Source organism: Oratosquilla oratoria, chromosome 20, assembly GCF_046742065.1.
Source record: "Oratosquilla oratoria isolate Oo_2021 chromosome 20, ASM4674206v1, whole genome shotgun sequence".
Taxonomy (NCBI): Eukaryota; Metazoa; Arthropoda; class Malacostraca; order Stomatopoda; family Squillidae; genus Oratosquilla; species Oratosquilla oratoria.
The window spans coordinates 20,796,732-20,810,577 of NC_134796.1; the positions used below are offsets into that span (position 1 = coordinate 20,796,732).

Below are 13,846 nucleotides of genomic sequence, written 5' to 3' on the forward strand. Positions count from 1 at the left end.
TCTCTAAAACTAAAAGCATGCCATTTTGGTTATGGGATAAAATCACCTTACTATATAAAAAAGCATTGTAATTGTCCATGTCTTTACTGTTATCCATATTATTTTTATTGTTGTTATTCTTATTATTATAATTATTATTACTATTATTAGTAGTAGTATTACTAAAGTTCATCAGAGAATATTGGGATGGTTTGGGCATTTGGAAAGAATGAAGAAAGACTAGGAGAAAGAGTGTGGAAGGGAGAGATGGATGGAGTGAACCTGAGGGGAAGACCAAGAATGGGATGGGTGAATGGATGGGGTGAAGGGGCCTTTGGTACAAGGGGGATGTCTGTTGAGTAGGAATAGGAGAGGGCAAGAGATAGATGTGAGTGAATGATAAATTGATGGAGCCTAAAGGGATTTCTTGTCTGCTCTACAAATTCTTAGTGGATTAGCATGGGAGGGTCACCATATAATGAAATGGTGGGGTCAACCAGGCTTTGCTGTTGGACCCTGCTGTGGAGGTGCTCTGTCTAGCTGCAATGCTTCTGACACAGGCAGGGTTAAGGGACAGGGATGACCCTTCATACACAAGGAACTAAGATAGAGGCAACAAATGGGTATTAGATGGGTAGGATAGGTGAAGGGGGGTGGGTTTTTGTTATTAATATTATTGTTATTATAGTTGTTGTTATTATTATTATTGTTATTATTATTATAATTATCATCTATTATTATTATTGTTACTGCATTCATTCATTTAACATTGTTCAATAAATGAAAGGTGTTTTCTTTTGAAAAAAAAAAAAAAGTTAATGGCATACTGAATATAACAGGTTTTTGGTACTTAGGACTGTTAAACTGTTTTACATGAATTCTGTTCACATCTTACAGGTCCTATCAACATCAGTATTTATTACTATATTTAGATTTGACAGGATTATCTCTTTCTTGTTCAAACTATAGCTAGTTATATTTCTAGACATCCAAGATTAAAATAATTTTATCCCAAGTCTCATTATTTGTTCTTTGTATTTTAGGGCTCTACTAATATAATCATATTTTGATGTAGATTATATTTTACTTTTTAGTTTAAATATACCTGAAAGTCTTATGCACAGTTCTGTGATAGTAAAACTATACTTCTACTTAGGCTATCTCAACTTAGGACAAATAGTACTTTTGCCAACTAATAAGTTTTCCTTGAGGTTGGTTTAGTATTTTAGGACAACAGGCTATTTTGTTACAGATGTTTTATTTTTTTATATATACCCTAAAATAGAGAGTGACACAAAAATCACTGAGAGGTTTTAATTGTTAATAACTGCCATATCATTACAATATAGAGTAGATAATGGAAATTAATTTGGATTAATCCCGTTTTATCAATACATATGAATATACATATTAATTTTTTTTTTCCATTTCCAGCTTCACATATCCCTCCTTTGCAAAACTTTTCCTTCACAGCTTTAAGGGTTTTATAGTCCCAGTTCCCATATTTTCCTAGTAATATTTTCCATCAATTGCTCCATATTTTCTGGTTTGTTAACATTACCTCCTTGAGCCCCTACAAGAACAAGTCAAGGCTGGTCAAGTCTAGGGAATGTGGACAGTTGACAGTAGCAATTGTGAGTAATGATTCTTTGTCCAAACCATTGCCTTGCAACTGCTCATACCACAAGAGAGACAATACAGTTATTGAGGCAATGTTTTTGACTAAGAAACTGAAGTAGTTGAAGGAGAGTATCACTAGGGAAATCAGAGAACTGGACCATGAAGCTATCATGATACATGTTTTGCAAAGGTCATGAATATGTGAAGCTGAAAATGGATGCTATATAAGCTGTCATCTTTACATAGTGCATACCGTATATACTCGTGTATAGGTCACACCAATGTATAGGCTGCAACACTAGTTTGCGGTTATCGAAGTGGTTATTTGTGGTTGACCCGTGGATAGGTCGCACTATAATCTGGCGATTTACAAGACCCATTCAAACATAAGAAATATCAGATATTTACCTTTATTTCAAAACTTTACCCACAAAATTTTAATATCAGGACACATGTAGATTGTCCAACTCACGTGTGCTCATAATGCAAACTTACATAAACAGTGGTTGCATTTCTAAAACTATAATCATAAATAAATGGTTTTTGGGCTGTTATGGATCTGGAAAAGGCTTATGATAGGGTAGACAGAAAGGCACTGTGGGAGGTTATGCAGATTTATGGGATAGGAGGAAAGCTTTTGGGAGCTGTCAAGAGTTTTTATGTGAGTAGTAGAGCATGTGTTAGGATTGGAAATGGAGAGAGTGAGTGGTTTGAAGTAAAGGTGGGACTTCGTCAAGGATGCGTTATGTCGCAAGTGAACATTAAGGGAGAGCGACTGGAGGAAGTGGATAGTTTTAGATACTTGGGTGCAAGTGTAGCAGGAAAAGGTGGAGTGAAGGTGGAGGTAGAATGTAGATTGAGAGAAGCGAGTAAATGCCTTGGTGGTTTAAAGAGTGTAATGAGAAATAGACATTTGGGAATGGATGCGAAGAGGAGACTGTATGAAGGAGTGATTGTGCCAACAGCACTGTATGGGGCAGAAACGTGGAACATAAGAGAAGAAGAGAGAAGGAGTTTGAATGTGTTTGAGATGAGGTGTCTGAGAAGTATGGCGGGGGTTACTAGGCTAGATAGAGTGAGAAATGAGGAGGTGAGGAGGAGAACAGGGGTGAAAAAGGATTTGGGAGAGAGGGTTGATGAAAGAATATTAGGATGGTTTGGACACATGGAAAGAATGAGTGAAGAAAGACTAGTAAAAGAGGTATGGAAGGCAGATGTGGAGGGAGTGAACATGAGGGGACGTCCTAGGATAAATAAATGCACTTGCATAAAACATTTTATAGTCAACTTGACAAAAAAATCAATAAAGTTTAACTGTCAACTGAACAGTATACAACAGTATAGAAGAAAAGCTGATCTTTCTGCTTTCTCCATCCCCTCACTACCTTTTCTGAAACCCCAAACTCCCTTCCTGCAGATCCGTTTCCATGTTCTGGGTAATCCACCACTTTCAGCTTAAAACTTATTTCATAGCTCTTTCTCTTACCGATACTTATGATTAGAGTTTGCATATATTAGGCCTAAAACTCCATATGTTCTTATAGTACGGTAGGCCTAATGGAAGTTTACGAAAATAGTATTTTTTATTATTTAAATTTTTTATTACGAAAATCTTAATTTTTTTTAAGTTATGTTATAGAATGTTACATTACGCTACAAAAATATAATTTGCGCACATATCATAGAAACGCAGCCACGAGTGAAACAGGTAACGTATGGTAAACAAAGGGTAATAATAATAATAATAATTATAATAATAATTTTGTTTGGCAATGAATCAATATACATGAAATGCAAATAATGAAAAGAACACTTAGTTCGAAATAACAATTTCAATTGCCAAGGATAACACAAAGCATATAAGCTTATTTCCATTGTGGTCGCATTGCTTATAAACATAAAGTAATAAACACTATAAAACATATGAAAGAGAATATTGTATGACTTAATTGTAATTGATATATGATTTTGTAGCCACTGAAATTCCGTGTCATTGTCACATTGAAATCACCAATTGTTGCGACTTCGGTAACAGGTTGCACCTCTGATTTGGTGAAATATTTAGTTAAAAAAATTGCGACTTATACGTGAGTATATACGGTATGTGTTGATCTAAAAGGACTAATGCAAATTAATTTCCAATGTTTCCTCTACATTGTATCAAATTCTATAAATTGTAATAATAAAGCAGTTATTAAATTCTATAGATAAAGGCAGTTATTAAAAATTATCCCCCCCCCACGTGACTTTTGGGTGACCCTGTACTTGATAGGATTCGTTATAGATGAGAAAATATTTTGGAAATTATATATTTCCTCAGATATTTGTAATTGTAGATATTATACAAGAAACTGCTTTCACAGTGGTCATATTTATTGATGTTAGGTGTGACCAACAACTGATACTTGCTCGTGATGGTTCTGCAAGATGGTTGTCACAACAAATTACCTCCTTGCTGCCTGTCTTCAAAATCCATCAGAACACTCACCTCTGTCTGGGGGTGCATTCTTAAAGGGCTTGTGCAAACTCAGACCAGACCCAGGATCTCTGTCAAATTCAACTGGATTTCCTAAATATTTTCACACGAAGAGAGCTGACATCTGGCAGCTGCTTCCTTCCTACTCCTATAAGCTGGGAGACATGGAAAGGGTCCCACATTTAATACAGACAACATTCCAAAGTTTCTTTTCATAGAGATCTATGGGAGTCTGAGGACTTGCCAACAACTTTAGGGCTACATGTTTCCAGTTTATGAATTTTAGTCACAGTAATGATTATTATGTTTATAATTGTTGTTGTTGTTATTATTGTCATTATTATTATTATCATTATTTATTATTATTATTATTATTATTATTATTATTATTAATTATTAATAATAATAAAGAAAAGAGGGAGGGAGGGAGGCGTGGTGAATGGGGGGGGAATGGATGGAAGGGGGGGATGAAATGGGTGGGAGTGGAATTATGCCTTTTGACTGGGCTACTTTCCTTGTAAGGGGGAAAAAGCCCTTGGTATATGTATGTATTATTGTAATATTATTATTATGATTATATTATTCAGGGATGGAATGGGTGGGAATGATTTTATGCCTTTTTCTTTTTGGCTACTCCCCTTGTAAGGGGGTAAAGCCTTGGTATATGTATATATGTATGTATGATTATATTATTATCATTATTATTATTATTATAATAAGAGAGGAAGAATTTAAATTTATTTGAGATGAAATGTCTGAGAAGTGTGATAGTGGTGCCTAAGCAGGATAGAGTGAGAAGCAAGGATGTGAGGAGGAAAGTAGGGGTGGAAAAGGAGTTGGGAGATAGAGTTGATGAAAGTTTTGGGATGGTTTGGACACATGGAAAGAATGAGTGAAGAAAGATTAGTAAAAGAAATGTGAAAGGTAGAGGTGGATGGAGTGAAAATGATGGGGCGGCCAAGGATGAGATGGATGGATGAGGTAAAAGGGGTGTTGAGAAACAGAAGGATGTCTGTTTAGGAAGGAAGGGAGAAGACAGAATGTAGGGGTGAGTGGAGAATGGTTGTGTATAGATGATGCTGTGATACATAGAAAGGAGTGGGTGGGGGATGGGGAGGGGGTTTAGAGAGTGTGTGTGAATGATATTTTGACACACCCTGAATGGATTTTTCCTTGTCTTCTCTTTTTCTGTGTGAGGGGACAGAGAGAGGGGGTCACTGATTAAATGAAGTGGCCTTAGTGTAAATGTGGTGTGTCTTACTGCATTGCTTGTGACCCAGGGTAGTGGGCGAGATGTAGGGATGACCCGTCATCCAGAGGAGCCAAGAAAAGAGGGAGGGGTAGTGAATGGGAGTGTAATGGGTGGGCTGTAATGGATGGGAGAGGAATTATGCCATTTTTACTTTGGCTATCTCCCTTGTAAGAGGGAGAAAGCCTTTGGTATATGTATGTATGTATGTATTATTATTAGGATAACATCATTGTTGTGATCATCACCACCATCACCATCATCTCCATCTCCATTGTCATCATCTCCATCATCTCCTACTCCTCCTCCTCCTCCTCTTCTTCCTCCTCTTCAGGTGAATCTTAAGGTTACTTTAGGATCATAAGGACATGTACTGTTACATGTTAGTAGTTAGTCCCATGCACTCTATAGTTTTTTCATGCTTCTTTTATTTCTGCCATCTGCACTTTTTTGTTTTGTTTTTTTGTTTTTACTTCTTTTTTCACTTTTTAACTTACTCATCAGTATGTACTTTAGTTTAAATGCAACTAGTTTTGTGTTTAATGTAGCTTGATGTTAACCTTGAATATAGCATCTTGTAGAACAGTTGCTGAATTCAGCAATTCATGTCTGTAATATATTTTGTAGGGCCTCCAGTGAAACAAATGAAAGATAGGTATAGGTCATCTATATTGCTTTTGTAGGCATCAAGCCCAGTGACTATGACTGAACAGGGCCTAGATATTTGCTGAGAAAAAAATTGCTTGGAACCATCAGATTAATGTGTGCAGTTACTTGTTGTTTTTCAGTGTAGAACTCTTTGTAGAAAATAAGGTAGTAAAAATGTTTGGACTTTTGCACCCATGATAGTTTGCTTTTATAGAAGTCATAAAACCTTTGAGAATAAAGGTATGAACTTTGTGTACAAGTGAGACTTGATTAATTTCATTCATGAGTCTAAGAATAAAATAGTCTGTAATTTTTGTTTTATGGCTCTACCTCTGTGTTGTGATTTATTTTCACAGGGAATCCTGCTTGAGGACATTAATTTTCTACAGTTGAAGGTCAAACAGTACAAGTTGTGGTTTACCTAGCAGGCGACGTTCATTTATATTTCAACTATTGATATAATGTATAGGTAACAGTGAAGTATAATTATGACCTAATTGAATTACAGTATTGATGATACATTTTCTTTCAATGCAGAAACAAGTACATCTTTACCCTCTCCCACTTCTCCTGAAGTAGCAGAAGCCACACCATATGGCCCAAGGTGGGTTTACTGTAGTGATGATAATTGTACAATGATATACTATGTTCCTCTTGCCTTTTAAGCAGGTAAGTTATTTGATTGTAAATGAATCCTTATGAACAACTTTAATTGATCAATCATTCTGAACTTAAGTCAGAATAACATTAGGTTGTGCACTAGTGTTATTCTTATCTGTTGGTGCTACAATGTTCAACTTTCAAGCTGCTGTACTGAATATTGAGAGAGTGAAATGAGGAAGGTGCCCCCCCCCCCCAAGAAAATATAGGCCAACAACTAAGCCCCAACACAGATGCCAAATGGATGCAACGTTCTTCACTTCCTCAAGGAGTTGTGGACCAGAAGGACCAGGCCAGAAAGTTGCTCTTTACACTTTCCCACACAACTCCCCATTATCTCAATTTCTTGTATTCCTGGTTTTTTTTTCACAAGGAGTTCAGTACACTGGTACCTACCCTCCCACCACTCCTCCTATTAGCCAATGACATAGAAACCAATCCAGGCCCTTACACTTGGCCCCATATGCTCTAAACTCATAAACTATAGACACACATCTGTAAAATACAACACTTGCCACTACTGGTTCCACATAACATGTACAACACCAGGGACTAATGATGGGTACCTGCATGTGGTGGTCCAGCAAGAAGGACAGCAAAGCTTCCAATTCTCAAAAACCCATCAACTTCCTCACCTCCAGGAGGTGCAGTCTTCAAGTCCTGAGGCTCAGTCTCTGGATTGTGCCCAAGATATCTCTCTATTAACTTCAACTATTTTTCACACACTTTTGCACACATGGGGAGCTGACCACTGGCAATTGTTCTTATCTTCCAACCTCTTTCAGCCAGTGATCTAGATACAATCCCAGGTTGATAAAGTTACAGATAGCAGTCCAGAGTTTCTTTTTCACTGTCAGTTACTTAAAAAAAAATGGAAGGAAAAAACAGAAACCCAAGAGACAAAGAACCATCAAAAAGATGCTTAGACATAAGTAGGGTCGAATTGCCGTGGGGGTAATCCCGAAAAGGACATGCCTGAACGAAACACCAAAGACGTACCAAAGGTTTGATAAAAAAATATTTTCTGGTTTTGACAGTGGAATTATGTATAGAGGGATAGAAATGAAAAGAGAACCCAGGTTCAAAAATATAATGAGAAATAGGGAAATCAATGACACTTTGGCAGCATCACCCTCTTTCAACTTCTGGACGCTTTTTTTTTTTTTTTTCTACAAGTAGTGGCTTGGTGGCAGGCGCTTGCTCGTTTTGCTCGCGGGAGCTTTGCGCCCTGGGGCTCCACCCCTTTGTTAACCCAGATGTGTAAATAAAAGAAGTTTATGCAAAACATGGTTTTTATCTAGTCACACGTGTAACATTACGTTTCTTAGCCGCAGGAGAGTTGCATTCTTCGTCATCTGTCCCATCAGCGTATTTATCCACGCATATTGATTTACGTTTTGGTGTCTTCTGCCCGCCATCTGTGTCTTCATCACTCATACCTTTGATCTCTGTCAGTATGCTTTCAAACTTCTCTCGCAATTCCTTATTCTCTTCCTTCAAATTGTTACGCAATTTCCAATTCTCTTTCTTCAGCTTGGTTAAGATGTCTTCTTCTACTTCGCATTCTTCTTCCTCTTCTACTTCGCATTCCTCTTCTTCGCGTTCTTCTATTTCTTCTATATACACATACACATATACACCTACACACACACATATATGCATATACTTAAACACATACATTTATATACACATTGACATATATGCATTGGGGGCCCTCAGAGGATCGACGGGGCCCCCAGAGGATCAGCGGGGGCCCCCAGAGGAGCAGCGGGGCCCCCAGAGGATCAGCGGGGGTCCCCAGAGGAGCCACGGGAGCCCCCCAGAGGAGCCGCGGGAGCCCCCCAGAGGAGCCGCGGGAGCCCCCCAGAGGAGCCGCGGGAGCCCCCCAGAGGAGCCGCGGGAGCCCCCCAGAGGAGCCGTGGAGGCCCCCCAGAGGAGCCGTGGAGGCCCCCCAGAGGAGCCGTGGAGGCCCCCCAGAGGAGCCGTGGAGGCCCCCCAGAGGAGCCGTGGAGGCCCCCAAAGGAGCCATCCCATGAATTCAAAGGGACCTATGGCCTGTCGTTACAAATTATACATTTCGATATAATGTAGTCTATGCTTCTTTGCCGTTTCATCTCTTGGCATCGTATCGGTAGTAGATATTGTATAGTCAGTCAGCCTTACGAAAGTGTCCCCCAAACACCGTCATATCTTCCAAACACTCTAATTTGTCAAACATATCGTCACTGTATTTGAGTTGTTTATAGTTCTCTAGAATGTATTTGAAGGCAATCACCCTCCTTTGGAACTCATGTATAGACGCTTTCACCTTAAAGGTCTTGGTATCAGCATACAACCCAGGGAATGTTTTACTTAGTCTAGCTGCCAACACCTTATCTTCTTGGAACGTTTTCTTCGCTATACCCTTGGTAGCCATTAGCCATTAGCCATTTCCATAGGTGGTTCTGTCTACGCCTCTGTCTATGCTTCTTCGCCGTTTCGTCTCTTGGTATCACTTGGACTGCTTCGCGAAAGGGCGTTTCACGCCCTGCCCTTCGGTCGCGGCCAATCAATCATCTCTGTTGCCGTGATGTCAGCGTTTTTGGCAAATCAGTCATCTGCGTTGCCGTGACGTCACCACTCTCGGCCAATCAGTTGTCTCTGTTGCCGTGACGTCACCACTCTCAGCCAATCAGTTGTCCCAGTTGCCATGATGTCATGGGATGTTACCAAAACACCACCGTGACCGAGGAAATTTAGAGACAGTTTTGATTTCATTTTTTTTTTTTTTTATACTTAGATTACTCATTTCTTAAGAACTTGTTTGCTTTTGTTTTATCATTTTTGTATTTTTCAAACAATTCATTTGTCTATTTTGAAGTAAATATACATATTTAGTCAATGTTGGAATAATGATCAAATTAGGGAAAAAAAAATGACTTGATTTCTTTTTATTTAGAAAATGTTAAATTCAATGACAAGAAAATAATGGGTACTAAATAAAAAGAATGAATACCAACTGGAAGAAACAACAAAAGTGAAAGGACCATTAAAGTAGTCATACAAATTAAGGAGAAGGCAGCTTTGAGAAGGATGAAGAGTGGGAATGCAGCAGGACATATAGGAGTGACAAGTGATCAGTTAAAGGCTGCAGGAAAGGAAAAATTGAGAAAACTAATATGTATGTGGAGAGGGAGTTCGAGAGGATTGGAAAAGAGTACAGATACTCCTCATTTAACGACCTACTCGGTTAACGACAACTCGGAGTAACGACAGGCTTTATGACGTCGTGTAACGTAAATCTCCCGAAGTTACGACGTCGTGTACGATAATTAAGTTGGCTGAGGCAAATTTGTATGATGTTATAAATGAACTTGTACGGTGGATATTAGCTGTGAGGTAAAGTGTTCTGAAGCTTAGGTCTACATTACCATCCTGCAAGCTGCAAAAACTACCTGGGGTACAGTGTATACCGGTAGTGGTAATTTTTTAGTTTCGACCATGGGCGCAATATGACAATAGAAAATTAATTATTAATTTTGTAAATTGTAATGTATCAACGTAATATGCAATTTTGTGAGCGGAAAAAAAAAAAATGCTAAAACAGATTTCGTAAGTAACGAAGTCATGTCGGAGGAATGGTACACCATGTTTGTTATGATAGATGCCGATGTCGAAGAAATGAAAGGATGATAAATTAATTCGTCTAACCTAAACTAAACTAACCTAACCTGTGTTTAATAAATCATTACCTGCAAATTAAATGTCATCCGGCTCGTCCTCGTTGTCGTCGTCTTGAGAGACGTTGGCAGATGACAAGATGGCGTCCCGAGCCTATGCTACCGACTTTGTTCATTAGCATATTTTCTTGTAGCAAGGTATTTTTTACTTTCATTTCCGCCCACAAAATTGCATATTACGTTGATACATTTTAATTTACAAAATTAATAATTAATTTTCTATTGCTATATTGCGCCCATGGTCGAAACTAAAAAAATACCCCGGTATTCAATATGGAATGTCAGCATACGCGGATTTGGTCATATACGGTAATTTTAGGAACCTAACCACTGTAAATAAACAGTAAATAAAGCTTTAATGTACTGTATAAAAGAGGGAAAATACACGAAAATAAAGATACATGTATTGCTGGACATTGTACATACAGTACATGTACGTATATGTATACACTTTCGCTTAACGACCAATTCGGTTAACGACGGTGCGCTGGTCCCAATTGTCGTCGTTAAACGAGGAGTACCTGTACTTCTTTTCCAATTCTCTTGAACTCCCTCTCCACCATCAGTCTATTTAATAAGGGAGATACTACAAATTTGCCAAGTATAGAGGAATAAGGCTACTAGAACATAGAGTGAAAGTATATGAAGTGTTAGAGAAGAGACTTGTATGTTAGAGATTGGTAACTATCAGTTTGGGTTTCGGTCAGTTAAGTCCACTCCATGGGTAATATTTATTACAAGGTAATTGTAGAATTACAACCAGGGAAAAAAGAAACTTTAATACATTTCTGTGGACTTGGAAAAGACTTTTGACAGTACTGCAAAGATGGTGTGTGGAACAAAGAGGACAGGAGGAAATAGAAGGAAGGGTAGAGACTGGTGGGATGAGGAAACAAAGAAGGTTGTTGAAGAGAAGAAGTGAGCTTTCACAAATTGGATACAAAATAGGATGAGAGAATCATATGGGAGGTACAAAGAAAAGAAAAGAGAGATAATGCATAAGATAAAGGAGGCAAAGAGGAGAGCAGATATGAAATGGGGTAAGAGTATGACATAATTTTGAAAGTAGTAAAAAGATGTTTTGGAAGGAAATTAAGAGAGGAAGAGGAGGCAAATCAAGTTGAGAAGAAGGTAAAAGGTGTAGATGGAGAGATGATAATGGAAGAGATGGCAGTAAGAGGAAGATGGGCAGAGTAGTTAAATGTGAAGGAGGATAGGGAGGGAAAGGTAGTTGCAGTGGGAAGCGCTAAGAAAATGAGAGTGATGAGTGAGGAAAATGGAGGAGAAATATTGAAAGATGAGGTGAAGGCAGTTTTTAAGATGACAAGAGCAGGTAAGGCACCTGGGTCTGGATGGATGTCATGCAGAATGTCTAAAAAAAAGGAGATACAGTGATGGTGGACTGGCTGGTGAGGATATTTCATGTTTAAGAGAGGGTAGAGTGCCAGAGGACTGGAGGAGTGCCTGTATAGTTCCACTTTACAAGGGAAAGGGGGACAAATGTGAGTGTAGTGGTTTCAGAGGGATCAGTTCAAGTGTAGTTTGGAAGGCTTATGGGAGGGTCTTGATTGAGAGGACTAGGAGAGGAACAGTGTGGGTTTGGGACAGATAGGGGTTGTGTGGATCAGATTTTTGTGGTAAGACAGATGTAAGAAAGCTTTAGGTTAAGGTAAGGATGTTTTTTTGGGCCTTATATATTAGGAAAAGGCTTATGACAGGGTAGACAGGAAGACATTTAACCTACATTAGATCTTTTTTTAATCCCTTAAGCTCATTATTTAGTTTGGAATTTATTTTCTTTAGCTCACATATCCCATTGTTAGCTTGAAAAAGACCTTTCATTAGATTTACAATCTCTTTCCTTAGTTCTTTGAATTCTTTCTCCCACAATTCACTATAAATACTCATCTCCCTTTCCATGTCCAAGATTTGATTCAATTTTCTTATTTCATACTTAACAAAACCAGAAAAAATGTTTTCATTGTACAGTTGGTGTTTCAAGGCCTCTGTTTACATTTAATTTTGGCATAGTGCCTCCAGAGGGCTCTGCGTTTGAGTCGACATTCGGCTCAAAATCATTGTTTTTATTTTCTTGCATTTTCTCTCAGATTGATTTAACACTGCAGATAAATCATTTTGGGTAACCACAAGGGCTCCCCCTCCCATTCAATACAAACCAGGCTTTATGTTTTCCTTGCACTATTGAAATTTTTTGTCTTATTCGGCAGCCTTCGGAACTCTAGTTTAGAGGTGTTGACATTATGTACATGGGAGAAAATTAATTACAAACAGAAAGTGGAGAGGTGATTCTAATATCCATCTCAAAGGACCACAATGTGCAGGTTTCCTTAGTCTCACATTAAGAAGTCTCTTCATTATTGGGTGCTTTAAGAGCACATCTTTCAGTAACAGTAACTTGATGGAACAGCTGAAATGTGATAAGGAGAAACACCTCTCACTAGTAAGGCATACAGAGAAAGAAGTGGTAATCAGTACTTTAATTGGGACTAGACTGAAGTATCAGGAAGTGCTGGTTGATAAATGGATTAGCCCTTAACCCCTTCCATACGATGACACTGACACCAACGTCATGAGGGGGGAGTGCTTATACGAGGATGCTGTCATCAGCTTCTTCATTATATTTTGTAGTTGTAGCTGAGTGATCCTCATATTCTGTGAACTGGCTTGATCGTGTTTTCTGTGGTTATCAACATTCAATGTGAAAGGGAACAAGTAATACAGCTGTAACTTTATATGTTATATTGTACGTATTGTAATGCATCATCAAACACCAGGCAGCCGATGCTGCACGCAAGAATTCAACTTGTATTAAAGATGTTAAATCTTTAATTATGCATTGGTTCAAGGTAATAGATATGTAATTATAGACAGATCTTTCTTTGCTTTGATTTATAATTTTCTCTTTACAGTCTCTACTATGGCTTGGGACTTTCCATTGCTTCTTCAGTGTTTATTGGTAAGTCTTGCATCTCTTATGCTGTTTTGTTATATGATAAGTATATGGTTGGATATTTTCAAACTGTTGTTGTTGGAGGTAAGTGTAAAAGGTAAGAGACTAGAGAAAGTAGTGAGCTATTTGGGGTCATATGTAGTAGGTAATGTAGGAGTGAAGGTGGAGGGTGAGGTATAGAGAAAGAGAAGCCGTGAATATCTACAGAGAATGAAAAATGTTATGAGAAATAGGTATCAGTTGATCAATGCTAGGAAAAGTATAGTAACTTAGAATTTGAAAGAGGCAGAAAGAAAGAGCCTAAAGATGTCATAGAGGAAATTTTAAAATATGCTAAGGGATACAATGATGTATATAGTGAGAATGTAGAGGTGAGGCAGAGTTGGGATGGGAAAGGAAGTTGGCAGATTGGGTTGATCAAAGAATGCTGAGAGAGTTTGGACTTATGAAAAGAATTAGCAAAGAAAGACTAGTAAAAAGTGTGAAAAGTAGAAGTGGGTGAAATGAACTTGAGGGGAAGATCA

At 38.2% G+C, this 13,846-nt stretch overlaps 1 protein-coding gene across 3 annotated transcripts in view; it reads left to right on the plus strand.

The window, feature by feature from the left end:
- spict (magnesium transporter spict) overlaps positions 1-13,846 on the plus strand; it is a 222,489-nt gene that overhangs the window by 20,349 nt on the left and 188,294 nt on the right. For all 3 annotated transcript variants that reach the window (XM_076203689.1, XM_076203688.1, XM_076203687.1), the window contains exons 3-4: positions 6,510-6,576; positions 13,282-13,328. In XM_076203689.1, coding sequence (XP_076059804.1) covers positions 6,510-6,576; positions 13,282-13,328 — 114 coding nt within the window. The remainder of the gene's footprint in view (positions 1-6,509; positions 6,577-13,281; positions 13,329-13,846) is intronic.